The sequence below is a fragment of the Cebus imitator genome, unplaced genomic scaffold, assembly GCF_001604975.1.
Source record: "Cebus imitator isolate Cc_AM_T3 unplaced genomic scaffold, Cebus_imitator-1.0 Scaffold79, whole genome shotgun sequence".
Classification (NCBI taxonomy): domain Eukaryota; kingdom Metazoa; phylum Chordata; class Mammalia; order Primates; family Cebidae; genus Cebus; species Cebus imitator.
The window spans coordinates 7,950,019-7,962,518 of NW_016107394.1; the positions used below are offsets into that span (position 1 = coordinate 7,950,019).

Here is a 12,500-nt window from a genome sequence, read left to right on the forward strand (position 1 = left end):
AGGAGAATTGCCTGAACCCAGGAGGCGGAGGTTGCGATGAGCCGAGATCGCGCCATTGCACTCCAGCCTGGGTAACAAGAGCGAAACTCCGTCCCAAAAAAAAAAAAAAAAAAGAAGAGACAAAACTCTATACATGTGCGAGTTTTCATAAAATGTTTTGTCCACTACAACTGTGGCGGGGAGGAGCAGTGGTAGAGTGGGCAGTGACTTTTGCCATCTGTGAATCACTCGTATCTGTGATACTGTGGAAAATTTTGGTCACTATTGCTCAAGACTGACATAATGCAACCACTAAAGAAAAGATGAACTATGAAGATGGCTTAAGGGACGGAACAAAGACCAGGCCTAATTGTAATTGAAACACCTCAGTCTATAAAAATGAAGTCCATGTGGAGATAAGATTAAAATCTTAAGAGAAAAGGAAAATTCAAAAGCTCTCAAAATATAAAAAACACTTCACACCTAAAAGGATCTTCACCCATAGATCACTATTTCATGTCTCCTTCAATTCCTTTCCCATCCCCACTCCTCTCCCGTCAACTCTTTGAGGCCAGCTCAAAATGTCCAATTTTAGGAAGGTTTCCCTGAGCTCTCTCAGCCTCCACACAGCAGTTAATAGATGCAATGCTCTTCTCCTATGTTTTCGAGGAAAAACCCAGAATACCTGTATTTCCAAAATAGGCTGTTAAGTTCCCCTTTAATTATCCAAAGACAGCACAACTTACTTCTAGTAATTGATGCACACACTAAAATAAATTTAGATTATTTAGTTATGTCCAGGCATAATCTGAATTTTTGAAACAATAGTGTAACCTTCCAAATGGCTTCATCTGGTGATTCAGCAAATAAAAATAATAGAATTGCTGAAATTGAAGGGCAACTTACACAGAAGAGTATAACGTTAGAAGGAAACTTGGAGACCACCTGACCAACGGTTTCATTTTATACACAAAGAAATGGACACAACTGTGTCCATAATGGGACTAAAACACATATTTTCAGACTCACAGAGTAGCTCGGCTTTCCCTAGACAAAATCCAGACTTAACCTCTCAGATCAACAAAGCTGTCTACAGAGGCCAGAGTGAAAGGTGTATTGCCAGTGTCTTACCTGTCACTTGTCCAAAAGCTGCTAACATCGGGGTCACTGGTAGAAGCCGCATCTATGATTGCTTTCATGTCAATGACTCAGAGGTTGAAAAACAACACACTACAAAGCTGTTTGATCAGCATCTTTAGTTGGCTTTTCATTAGCCAGGTAAGAAATGGTTACTAAAGGCTCAATGTGAACCACATTGAATGCAGTAATAGTTCACTTATCCAGGTCATCAATAAAAACAATATAGGCCGAAAGTTTCTTCACAGATAAGTGAAAGGACCTCTTCATTTAGACGCCCAGGTGCTTGGTATTTCCTATTAACTGATGTTTCTAATCTGCTGTCTTAAATTATGGGGAAAACATCTGGCAGTTACACTGAAGCCTCTTCTGTTTATTCCTAGATACACAACTGTGTTCAATAAGGTCGTCTGGCCTCAGTTAACTGCGCTGTGATACACAGCTTATGAAATGAGTGCTCTTCTCAACCTTGTAGCCCAACCCTCCCTGACTCTATACATGACAGAATTAAAACTCATAATGGTCACTCAAACATGCCTGAGATGACGGCACTAATGGGTGGTAGAGGCAGAACTAGAATTCAAGTCTCCTGTCAATCAGTTTCTCTTGCCACAATTCCAACCCTACCCATACAACATAAAAACCACACTAAACCTAAGCCAAACAATATTATCCAAGCTACAGTTTGTTTAAAGCACTTACTGAACACCTATTAAGTGTCAAGTACTGCTGACATAAAAAAAAAAATATATATGTATATATATATATACACACACACACACACACACACCACATAGTCCCTGACCTGGAGGAGCTTATCTTCTAGTGGGAAAGCTCCATAAAGACAAAACTTGAACATAAAATGATAGAGAGAGCAGCTTAGGGTGTTTACGGAAAGGTTCTTGGTACAACCTAGCAATACAGAGGACGACACATAAAGGTGACAGCTTCTGAATAGAGTGCGGAATAATCTATAAAATTAGCTAGCTGGAGAGGCTGGAGAAGCATTCTTGAAAGAAAGACAAAGGGGAAGCATGGGCTAAATTACAGAGGTGTGATTTCTGTACCACTTAAATGAGAGAACCCAAGTACAATTCAACTAAACCCCTCTGGCTGAAAAAAGACTAAACATGATTGTACCAACCAAGTACGTCTCCAGACTTTGTCAAATGTACCCAGGAAGAAAAGAGACAAAAATCATCTCTTGTTGATAAGTACTGTTCTACTCTTAAGAATAAAGACCACGGGTAGACGTGGTGGCTCACACCTGTAATCCCAGCACTTTGGGAGGCAGAGGCAGGTGGATGCCGAGGTCAGGAGTTCGAGACCAGTCTGACCAACATAGTGAAAGCTCATCTCTATTAAAAATAATAATAATAAAAAAATAGCTGGGTGTTGTGGTGTGTGCCTGTAATCCCAGCTATTCAGGAGGCTGAGGCAGGAGAATTGCATGAACCTGGGAGGCAGAGATTGCAGCAAGCCGAGATCGTGCCATTGTACTCCAGCCCAGGAGACAGTGCAAGGCTCTGTCTCAAAAATAAATAAATACATACATACATACCATGTTCTATTAATCTTTGTACCTCTAGCCTGTAACAGAGTCCCTTCTATGTTCAATAGTGTTGCTTAAACTCAACTGTCAAGATAATTGTATAACTAACATGTAATATTAAAATTTATCATTTAACAAATACAAGCTAATAGATATATATTATAAAATAGAAGGATAAAAAATAAATAGATCTAGGATTATTTGACTCACCAAAATCAAGAATGTCTACACTTAAGAGTATACAGGGACTACATACATATACTATTAATAAGAACAGCCATAGTTCAATTTCCATTGCTATAGTCACTGCACCCTGCCCTTTTTTACCTTCTAAATTCAAGATAGTAATCATAGTGAAAACTGTGAATCCTTATTGTTTTGTTTTTTTTGTTTTTTTTTTTTTGGTGATTTATGAGGAATTTAGAACCTAGCTGAGTTGGGAGGCCAGAAGTTCAAGATCAGCCTAGGCAACAAAGCGAGACCCTATGCCCACAAAAAATTTAAAGATGAATCAGGCGTCGTGGTATGTGCCTGTGGTCCCAGCCACTTGGTGCATAGAGGTGGGCAACTCACTTGAGCCTAGAAGGTCGAGGCTGCAGTGAACTACGAATACAGCACTACACTCCAGCTTGGGCAACAGAGCAAGACTCTATCTTAAAAAATAAAATATAAAAGGTACAGAAGGACCTTAATAGACATTTCTCTAAAGATAAACAAATGGCCAATAACCACACAAGATGATGCTCAACATCACTAGCCACTGGGAAAATGCAAGTCAAAACCATGAAAACACCACTCGTGACAGAGATACCCATTCTGATGCCTACTATCAAAAATATGAAAAACAAGTGTTGACATGGATATGGAGAAAGTGGAACCTTTGTGCATTGCTGGTAAGAATGTAAAATGGTACAGCCACTGTGGGAAAACAGTTCGGTGGCTCCTCAAAACATTAAGTAAAAAAATTACATGATCCAACAATTTCACTTTTAGGTATATACCCCAAACAATTGAAAGCAGAGACTCAAACAGATACTTGCATACCAATGCTCACAGCAACATTATTCACAATAACAGAACAGGGGAAGGGAAACAGCTCAAGTGCCCATTAACAAATACCTGGCTGGGTATGGTGGCTCATGCCTGTAATCCCAGCACTTTGGGAGTCCGAGGCGGGCGGATCACGAAGTCAGGAGTTTGAGATCAGCCTGACTAATGTGGTGAAACTACATCTCTACTAAAAATACAAAAATTAGCTGGGCATGGTGGCTCGCGCCTGTTATCCCAGATATTCAGGAAGCTGAGGCAGGGGAATCGCTTGAACCCGGGGGCGTGGAGTTTATAGTGAACCAAGTTCACGCCACTACACTCCAGCCTGGGCAACAGAGCAAGACTCTGTCTCAAAAAGAAACAAAAACAAATAAATACCTAAGCAAAATATGGTACATACATATAATAGAATTCTGTAATTTAAAAAATCATATCTGTTACAGAAAACAATAAATATCATATTATTTTACTTACATTGGGTACCTACAACAAGCAAATTCATAGAGACAAAAAGTAGAACAGAGGTTACCAGAGGCTGGAGAAAAGGGGAGAATGGAGAGTTATTTAATATAATAGGTACAGAGTTTCTAATTGGTATGATGAATGAATTCTGGAAATAGATATTGGTTGTATAACACTGTGACTAATAACACTGAATGTATATTTAAAAACTGTTAAAATGGTGAATTTTATATTATCCCATGTATGTATTATGATGTATGTTTGTATATATGTTATGTATTATATATATATTTTTAAAAGGTATGGAAATTAATCATGCAGATTATGGTTTTTTTCCCTTCACAGCCTAAGACCTGGTGAAAATTCTAAATGTGCTACTGAACCATATTTTCAATCCTCTCTTCCAAGAATTGTAATTAAATTAAAGGAAATTTAGTGAACCTGTGCAACTTATTAAATGTAAGAATATTAAAAGAAAATCAAGATCTCTATGTAACTTCTGTTGACTTCGAATTTCCATTTGGCACAACTGTGAGATATGGGCTTTGCAACTACAAATAAGTATGATAAGGCAGAAAAAATTCTTAATGAAATGAAACAGTACTATAAACAACAAGTCACAAAACTAGAATGGCAGAGAGACTAGCCGTGTGAACAATCAAGAATCAGATATATCCCTTCCTTCAGATAAAGACTTCAGGCTTATTTCATACCCAAAAAGGCTTAATTTTAATTGCCTCTGAAAACAGTGGATTTGAGAACAAGTCAAAGTACAATATTAAGCTGTGCAGGGTTAAAGATTGGGTACTTTGTTCTATGACACTCCCACACAACCATCAAAATAAAGTAAACATCTACCAAATGAAATCCCAAGCCATTAAAAGCGACAAACAAGCCAGGTGTAATCCCAGCACTTTGGGAGGCTGAGGCAGGAGGCAGGAGGGTCACTTGAACTAAGAAGTTTGAGACCAGCCTGGGTAACAAAGTAGACTTTGTCTCTACAAAAAATAAACAATATTGCTGGGTGTGGTGGTGCCTGCCAATAGTCCTACCCACTGGGGAAGCTGAGGTGAGAGAATCGCTTGAGCCCAAGAGATCAAGGCTGTAGTAAGCCTGACTGTGCCACCATGCTCCAACCTGAGCAATAGAGCGAGACACTATCTTAAAAAAATAAATAAATAATAAAAAGAAAGAAATGTGACAAACCTAAGTACTATATGCACTAAAAAAAAAAGTTTAATAATTTCATCAAGGTAAAGAAGATGAAATTTTACCACACTATAACAGCTAGATAAAAGACATGCTGTTTGGGGCCAGACACAGTGGCTCTTACCTGTAATCCCATCACTTTGGGAGGCCAAGGTGGGCAGATCACTTGAGGTCTGGAGTTTAAGACCAGCCTGGCCAACATGGTAAAATCTCATCTCCACTAGAAATACTAAAAATAGCTGAGCACACCTGTACTCCTAGCTACTCAGGAAAGTGAGTCAGAAGAATCACTTGAACCTAGGAGGCGAAGACTACAGTGAGCCAAGATCATGCCACTGTACTCCAGTATGAATGACAGAGCAAGACTCTGTCTCCAAAAAAAAGAAATACTATTTGGATGTATTTTCATCGAAAAAAGATTTGCATGTGTAAAAATTTTTTTAACAATGTTCTATTAACATTCTTAGTGACTTAATATTTTCTTAAATGTTTTAAGGTTTAAACTAAGCCAATATACATTTTTTAAATTACTGCAAGCCATATACAATTCTACAGACATGCAGGAGCTAAAAAATAAGTAGCACAAGATAGAACCCCTACACTTGAGGTTGGCATTTAAAGGAAGAAAAAGATTTGGGTGAAACCATTAGATAATCAAATACATTATATAATGCAGGCTTCACTTGGTAACTAAACTATTTGATAACAGATTTTATATCTCAACAATTTGCTATGTAAGATGCCTAAGCACTGTCATCACTTTAAAATCTCTCAAGCCACTGACTGGCAATACTTCACTTGGTCAGAGATCAAAACATCCTAAGACTTCTTGTTTGGCAGACAAAAGACAAAGAACACTAAAATGACACTTCTAATTTCTATGTAAAGTAGTAAGCAGGCCGGGCGCAGTGGCTAACACCTGTAATCCCAGCACTTTGGGAGGCCGAGACGGGAGGATCACCTGAGGTCAGGAGTTCAAGGCCAGCCTGGCCAACATGGTGAAATTCTGTCTCTACTAAATATACAAAAAAAGTAGTCGAGTTTGGTGGTATGTGCTTGTAATCCCAGCTACTCAGGAGGCTGAGGCAGGAGAATCACTTGAACCTGGGAGATGGAGCTTGCAATGAGCCGAGATCACACCACTGCACTCCGGCCTGGGCCACAGAGCAAGTCTCCATCTCAAAAAATAAAAACAAAAAAGAAGCATGCTGCTCAAAATCTCTTTTCTAGCACATACCAGTAATCTATATTCCTTCATATACACAATTAATGAATGTTTCTGAGAAACAACTATGGGCAAAAGTCATCATGCCAGGTGATATGAGGTACGGAGTAAGGAGGATCCAGTCTCTAATCAGACTCCAAAGTTGCAAAAGAACAAGAGGAAGAGGAAAATAAATTTAAATAAACTCTTTTATGTAACTGAAAACAAAGGTTTTCATCTTTCCTTTCCCAAACAAATTCTTCCTTCTTTTCCATCGTCACAAGAGCAATATTAAGTTATTTACATATCGTTTCTGTTTTTACTTTCTATACTCAGCAGTAACAAGTTTGGCTAATCATTTCACATATACCTTAAAAGACTTCAACTATACTCCCTGCCTCACAAGCCACTTTCCATGTAAGTTGCTAGGCCAGCTTTCCCTAAACACAATTCATGACTAGTCTTTCCCTCCCCTTGACAACAATAAATCTGCTTTCCCCTTTCATCCATCTCGTGGCTTAACAATCATTTTGAACCCTTTATCTCACCAGCTTATTTCCTCTCTTGAAGGTATGCTACCAATTTCTAATCCAGTCTACATATCATACCCATCTTATTCCATCTCCCTGTATAAACCATGCCTCTTGTCTTATTCTACAGCTCCTTCAAAAGCCTGGCTCCAAAACATAGCCTGTCCAGGAAGCTGTAGATTGACTCCACTGGCTGGTGATCTCCTATCTAAATATGCTCAGATTACACAGCATTAATATACCTTTCATTTGTTGCTTTATAGGAACAATTTCAAGATTTCCTCCAAATCCTCCAGTATGGCGCTTTGCCCAGGGTGGTCGCTATAATAATCAAAAGGAACTCATATTTCAAACTGTAACTAGGCAAAAACTACATAGCAACACATGAAGAGGTAAAAGATAACATATCAGAATATCACACAAAGCAGCAAACATGTCATATTCTAATAGGCTCTATCACATGCAGCTACTGGGACAACAAATAGTTATAACTATACTAGGGAAGTGTTTGGCAATATTCAAAGATTATAGTTAAATAGCCTGAAAATATATCGCCAATATGTTATCAATGGGTTATGAGATCATTTATTTGTTTTGGCCTTTATGTATTTTCAAACATTTTCTCCTATATTAAACCTCTACTACATGTGCAATAAAAAGCATAATTTGTATTATGTTCTTAAAAGTAGATTGATATAATGACCGAGAACAGGCAGAAGATAAGGAAAGGCATTTCAGATACTGATGTCTTGTCTAGAGAACAGTAAGACAGACACTATGTTTACAATATAATAAATACGATTGGAGCGGGAGAAGGATTGCAGAGCGGTAGTGAGAGAGGCCAGGGAGCAATTGGAGGTGATTTCAGTGATGCACGTGAGAGACAGCGGGGCATGGATTGGGCTGGAGCTGCGGAGACGACGAAAAACGGGCAAATTCAAGGGCTCAGGAATGGATTCACCGCGAGGACTGAAGACAAGGAATGAGATTGACATATCTTAAAATTTTGAGTTTCTGAAGTCTAGCAGGCCTGTAAGAACAAAAATCATTCTGCAGGAATTAAAAACAGAATCCAGTCTTGACAATACACCCACAATGTCTCATGTATCTTCAATGTCTAGCATACAATCAAACTTTGCTACTTGCAAAGAAACAGGAGAATGTCACCTGTATGGAAAGAAGGCAGTTAATAGAAACTGATGAGGAAATGGCTCTGATCACCGATTTAAAATGCATGGATGTATCAGCAGTTATTACGAGTAAGTTTAAGATCTTAACGGAAATTCAAGACCAGATGTTTGAGGAGATGAGGGAAACTCTTAAAAATGACCTAAAGGCAATTTTAGGAGCAAAAACTACAATACCTGAGGTAAGGAATTCAGAGAACTCCAGTCACAGGACAGGGCTTCAACAAATAATTCAGCATCACAAAAAACAGGGAAAGTAGGAAAAACAGAAGGAGAAAACTCTAAAATAGTTGATACTGAAGATTTAACATTTAAAATGAAAGTAGTAGATGAGCTCAGTGGTAAATTAGACAATCCTAATGAATACAATAGTAATGAAGGTAAGAAATTACCCCAGAATGAATCACGAACTTACAAAGTCATGGGAAGTATGGAAGAAACCTTATGCAATGTAGATGACAGACAGAGAAATCGCCACATCCATTTAGAACTTACAGAAGGGGAGAGTAGGGAGAATGGACAGGATGAATTTCTTGAAGTGAGAGAGGAAAGAAAAATTCCAAAATTCAAGAATAAAGAGAAAATTTTAAAAGCCTTCAGAGAAGAAAAAATGTTGACGGATGAAGGAATGGTACTTACCCTGGCAGCTAACCTTTCATCAGCAACACTGGATATTAGCAAACAATGGAGTAATGTCTTCAACATTCTCGGAGAACATGATTTTGAACCTAAATTTCTATGTGATGTTAAATTAGCATTTAAATGTGATGGTGAAATAACGACATTTTCAGATCTGCAAAGCCTTAGAAAATTTGCCAGCCAAAAGTCTTCTATGAAGGAATTACTGAAAGAGGTACTCCTACAAAAGGAAGAAATAAATCGAGGAGGAAGATATGGAGTTCAAGAAAACGGGGGTAATATCCTGTTAGACTCAAAACACAGAGCTGGAGAAATGACCAATGATGGCTTGAACTTTCTATTTATTAAAGAGGTAAAAGTTGCTAAGCCAGAGGAGATGAACAACTTAGAGACACAAGAGGAAGAGTTTTCCGAGCTAGAGTTGCTGGATGAAGAGGGCTCAGGGATGGAGGATGATGGAGAAGAGACCTCAGAGCTGGAGGAAGAGGAAGAAGAGGCCTCAGGATTACAGGGAGAGGAGGAGGAGGAGGAAGAGGAACAGAGTTCAGTGTTCTGTAAGGAAACAGAAGAAGAGAGACACAGAACTGTGCAAACAGAAGAACTAACATCCAAAGAAGCAGACTTAACACAGGAAATAGAAAACTTGAGTAGTGTGATTAATAGCATCAGAGAGATACAAGAGGAGATTGGAAATCTGAAAAGTTCCCATCCAGGTGTTTTGGAAATTAAAAATTCAGCAGGTGATCTGAGTAGAAGAATAGACTTCCTTGAAGAAAGGAATAGACAGTCTAGAAGATCAAATTGAAGAATTCTCTAAGGATACAGTGCAAATGACCAAACAGATAATTCATAAAGAAAGGCAAAGAGAGATAGAGGATAGATCCAGAAGCTCCAACATTTGTTTCATAGGAATTCCACAAAAGGAGAATAATGAGAACAGAGCAGAGGACATAATTAAGGAAATAATTGATGAAAACTTTGCAGAACTAAAGAAAGGTTCAAGTCTTGAGATTGTCAGTGCTTGCCGAGTACCTAGTAAGACTGATGAGAAAAGACTGACTCCTAGACACATCTTAGTGAAAGTTTCGAATTCTAATGATAAAGAGAAAATAATAAGGGCTTCTAGAGAGAGAAGAGAAATAACCTACCAAGGAAGAAGAATCAGATTGACAGCAGACTTATCACTGGACACACTGGATGCTAGAAGTAAATGGAGCAATATCTTTAGAGTTCTGCTGGAAAAAGGCTTTAATCCTAGAATTCTATAACCAGCCAAACTGGAATTTGATTTTGGGGATGAAACAAAGGTATTTCTTGATATTGAAGAATTTAGAGATTATGTTTTGCATATGTCCACTTTGAGAGAATTACTGGAGAATATACTTTAATAGTCTAGGATGACTACAACACAATATGCTCTCCTCCCCAGCACACACCCAAAAATCAACAAGTAAAACGAAAATACACTTGTACCCAGAAGGATGTACAGTTAACAGCATGCTCAGGGATGAGGAGCAAGGAATATCAGATATTACTTAGATGTTAATAAAGTTAAAGGATATGTTAAAAAAAAATAGGCTCATCTGAAGGGAGTTATTTCAATTAATTGTTCACAGTCAGTTACAGATAGATAGAATTTCTTGTTCTACTTCCCATCCCCACCTTATTACTGCAGTTGACTAGTCTTTTTAGAATGTATATTGTCCTAGCTTGTCTAAAAGTAAACTTAGGGGAGGGGCACACCTATCAACATAATCTGTCAATGTAGCAGAAAACAGGAGGGAACAGTAAAGAAAAGCACTGGGGAAAAGATGGTAAGGTTAATTGAAACAGAAAAACCAGTTGAGCCCAGGAGTTTGAAGCCATCCTGGGCAATGTGAAACAATCTACAAAAAGAGGAAGAAAAAAGGAAATTTCACAAATCTGTATTACTTGTCATTATGTGAATCTTCATAGTAAATCTTTTTCCTTTGGGAAAAAAAAAAAAATACACACACACACACACACACACACACTAAATACTTTATGGCCAGGTGCAGTGGCTCACATTTGTAATCTCAACACTGTGGGAAGCTGAGGTGGGTGGATCACCTGAGGTCAGGAGTTCAAGACCAGCCTGGCCAACATGGCAAAACCCCATCTCTACTAAAAACACAAAAATTAGCCAGGTGTAGTGGCGCACACCTTTAATCACAGCTACTCAGGAGGCAGAGGCTGCAGTGAGCCAAGATTGTGTCAATACACTCCAGTCTGGGCAAGAGTGAGACTCCGCCTCCAAAAAAAAAAAAATTCATGATTCTAGTGCTGTCTGGCTACTCCCAAATGGACACTAATATTGAGTATTATGAACTCTCATGGGATCCTTAAACCAGGCACATTATGCCATCCAAAACCCATGAGTGTACAGCACACATTAAGTACACAGGATTTACTGAACTGAGTGAACCGCCACTAAACCATGTATGTCTTTGTTATAGCTCGTTTTTTCAGTTTTTGTCTATTACACAAGATTTCGCAGAAAAATTTAATCCAAAGCTTCTCTTTTCGCAGAAACACAAGTGTCACAAATGTATACTTATTTCAGTTTTCAAACCAATGATCTTCTTAGGCTCCAAAAAAGCTTGAAACCATGTGTTTATAGACAAGTCAGATGTTTACTTGCAGCTTAAGAGATCAAAGCTGTAATCTCTTGCAAGTCAACTAGGAAATACCAAAGTTTCCCAATTTTAAGCATGCACTATTAATTTCATGCTATGAAATTGGCTAGAATTTTAAAACAGTAAAAAAAAATTCAAAATTCTTAAGTGTCCAATGCAGACTGTACTCTGTGTTAATTATTCTACATAACCAAGGATAGTCATAAAGTTAGCACAAAGCTAGAAAATTCAAAGGTGCTTTTAAAGTCCTTTCTAAAACTTTAACTTCTGCGATATACTTTAGTAATTTCTAAAATCTACATAGCAGAAATTTTTCTCCTCTTTTTATGTGACTATCATTCTAATATCGCTAATATGACAGTTTTTAAAGCCCATGGTATAGCTGGCGGAGAAATGGTGTGGCTAATATTAAGTAATATGTACATGGTTACGAAATGTTTATTAAAAGCTGTTGAATATAATTAAAATACATAGGAAAGGAAAGCTAATGACTTTGTTTTAAGATAGCTCAATGGTGGAATAAAAAAAATGGTAGGGAAAAAAGACTTCCTGAAAACCCTAAAAACAGAAATAATGTTGCAGAGGCTCTACCTGTGTAGAAGCCATTCTCAGGAGTGGAGATCCAACGATGAAATTGATTCTGCCTGTACTTCTTGTTTAATAAGTTGGTCAAATTATTTAATCTTTGAACTTCCTTTCCTCATCTGTAAATAGGGATAATGTGTACCTGCCTTAAGCATAAAAGGTGTTCAATGTTAGTTCATTTCTACCAGAGTCTAGATTAATTTCAGCAATTAAATTTAGTAATTTCAAAAGGTAGCAAAGACTAGAAAGATCATCTTATTAATCCTCAAACTCCAGCATGTACATGTAGAAATTTACCATAATATGTTT

General features: G+C 37.9%; 2 protein-coding genes across 13 annotated transcripts in view; one reads left to right on the plus strand and one right to left on the minus strand.

The window, feature by feature from the left end:
• Positions 1–12,500, minus strand: part of YAP1 (Yes1 associated transcriptional regulator) — a 132,414-nt gene that overhangs the window by 81,254 nt on the left and 38,660 nt on the right. The window lies entirely within an intron of this gene.
• Positions 8,219–10,514, plus strand: L1TD1 (LINE1 type transposase domain containing 1). Its single transcript, XM_037740158.1, is given in 3 exon segments — positions 8,219–8,262; positions 8,264–8,541; positions 8,544–10,514. Coding segments are annotated over 3 exon segments (1,533 nt in total). The 3' UTR covers positions 9,755–10,514.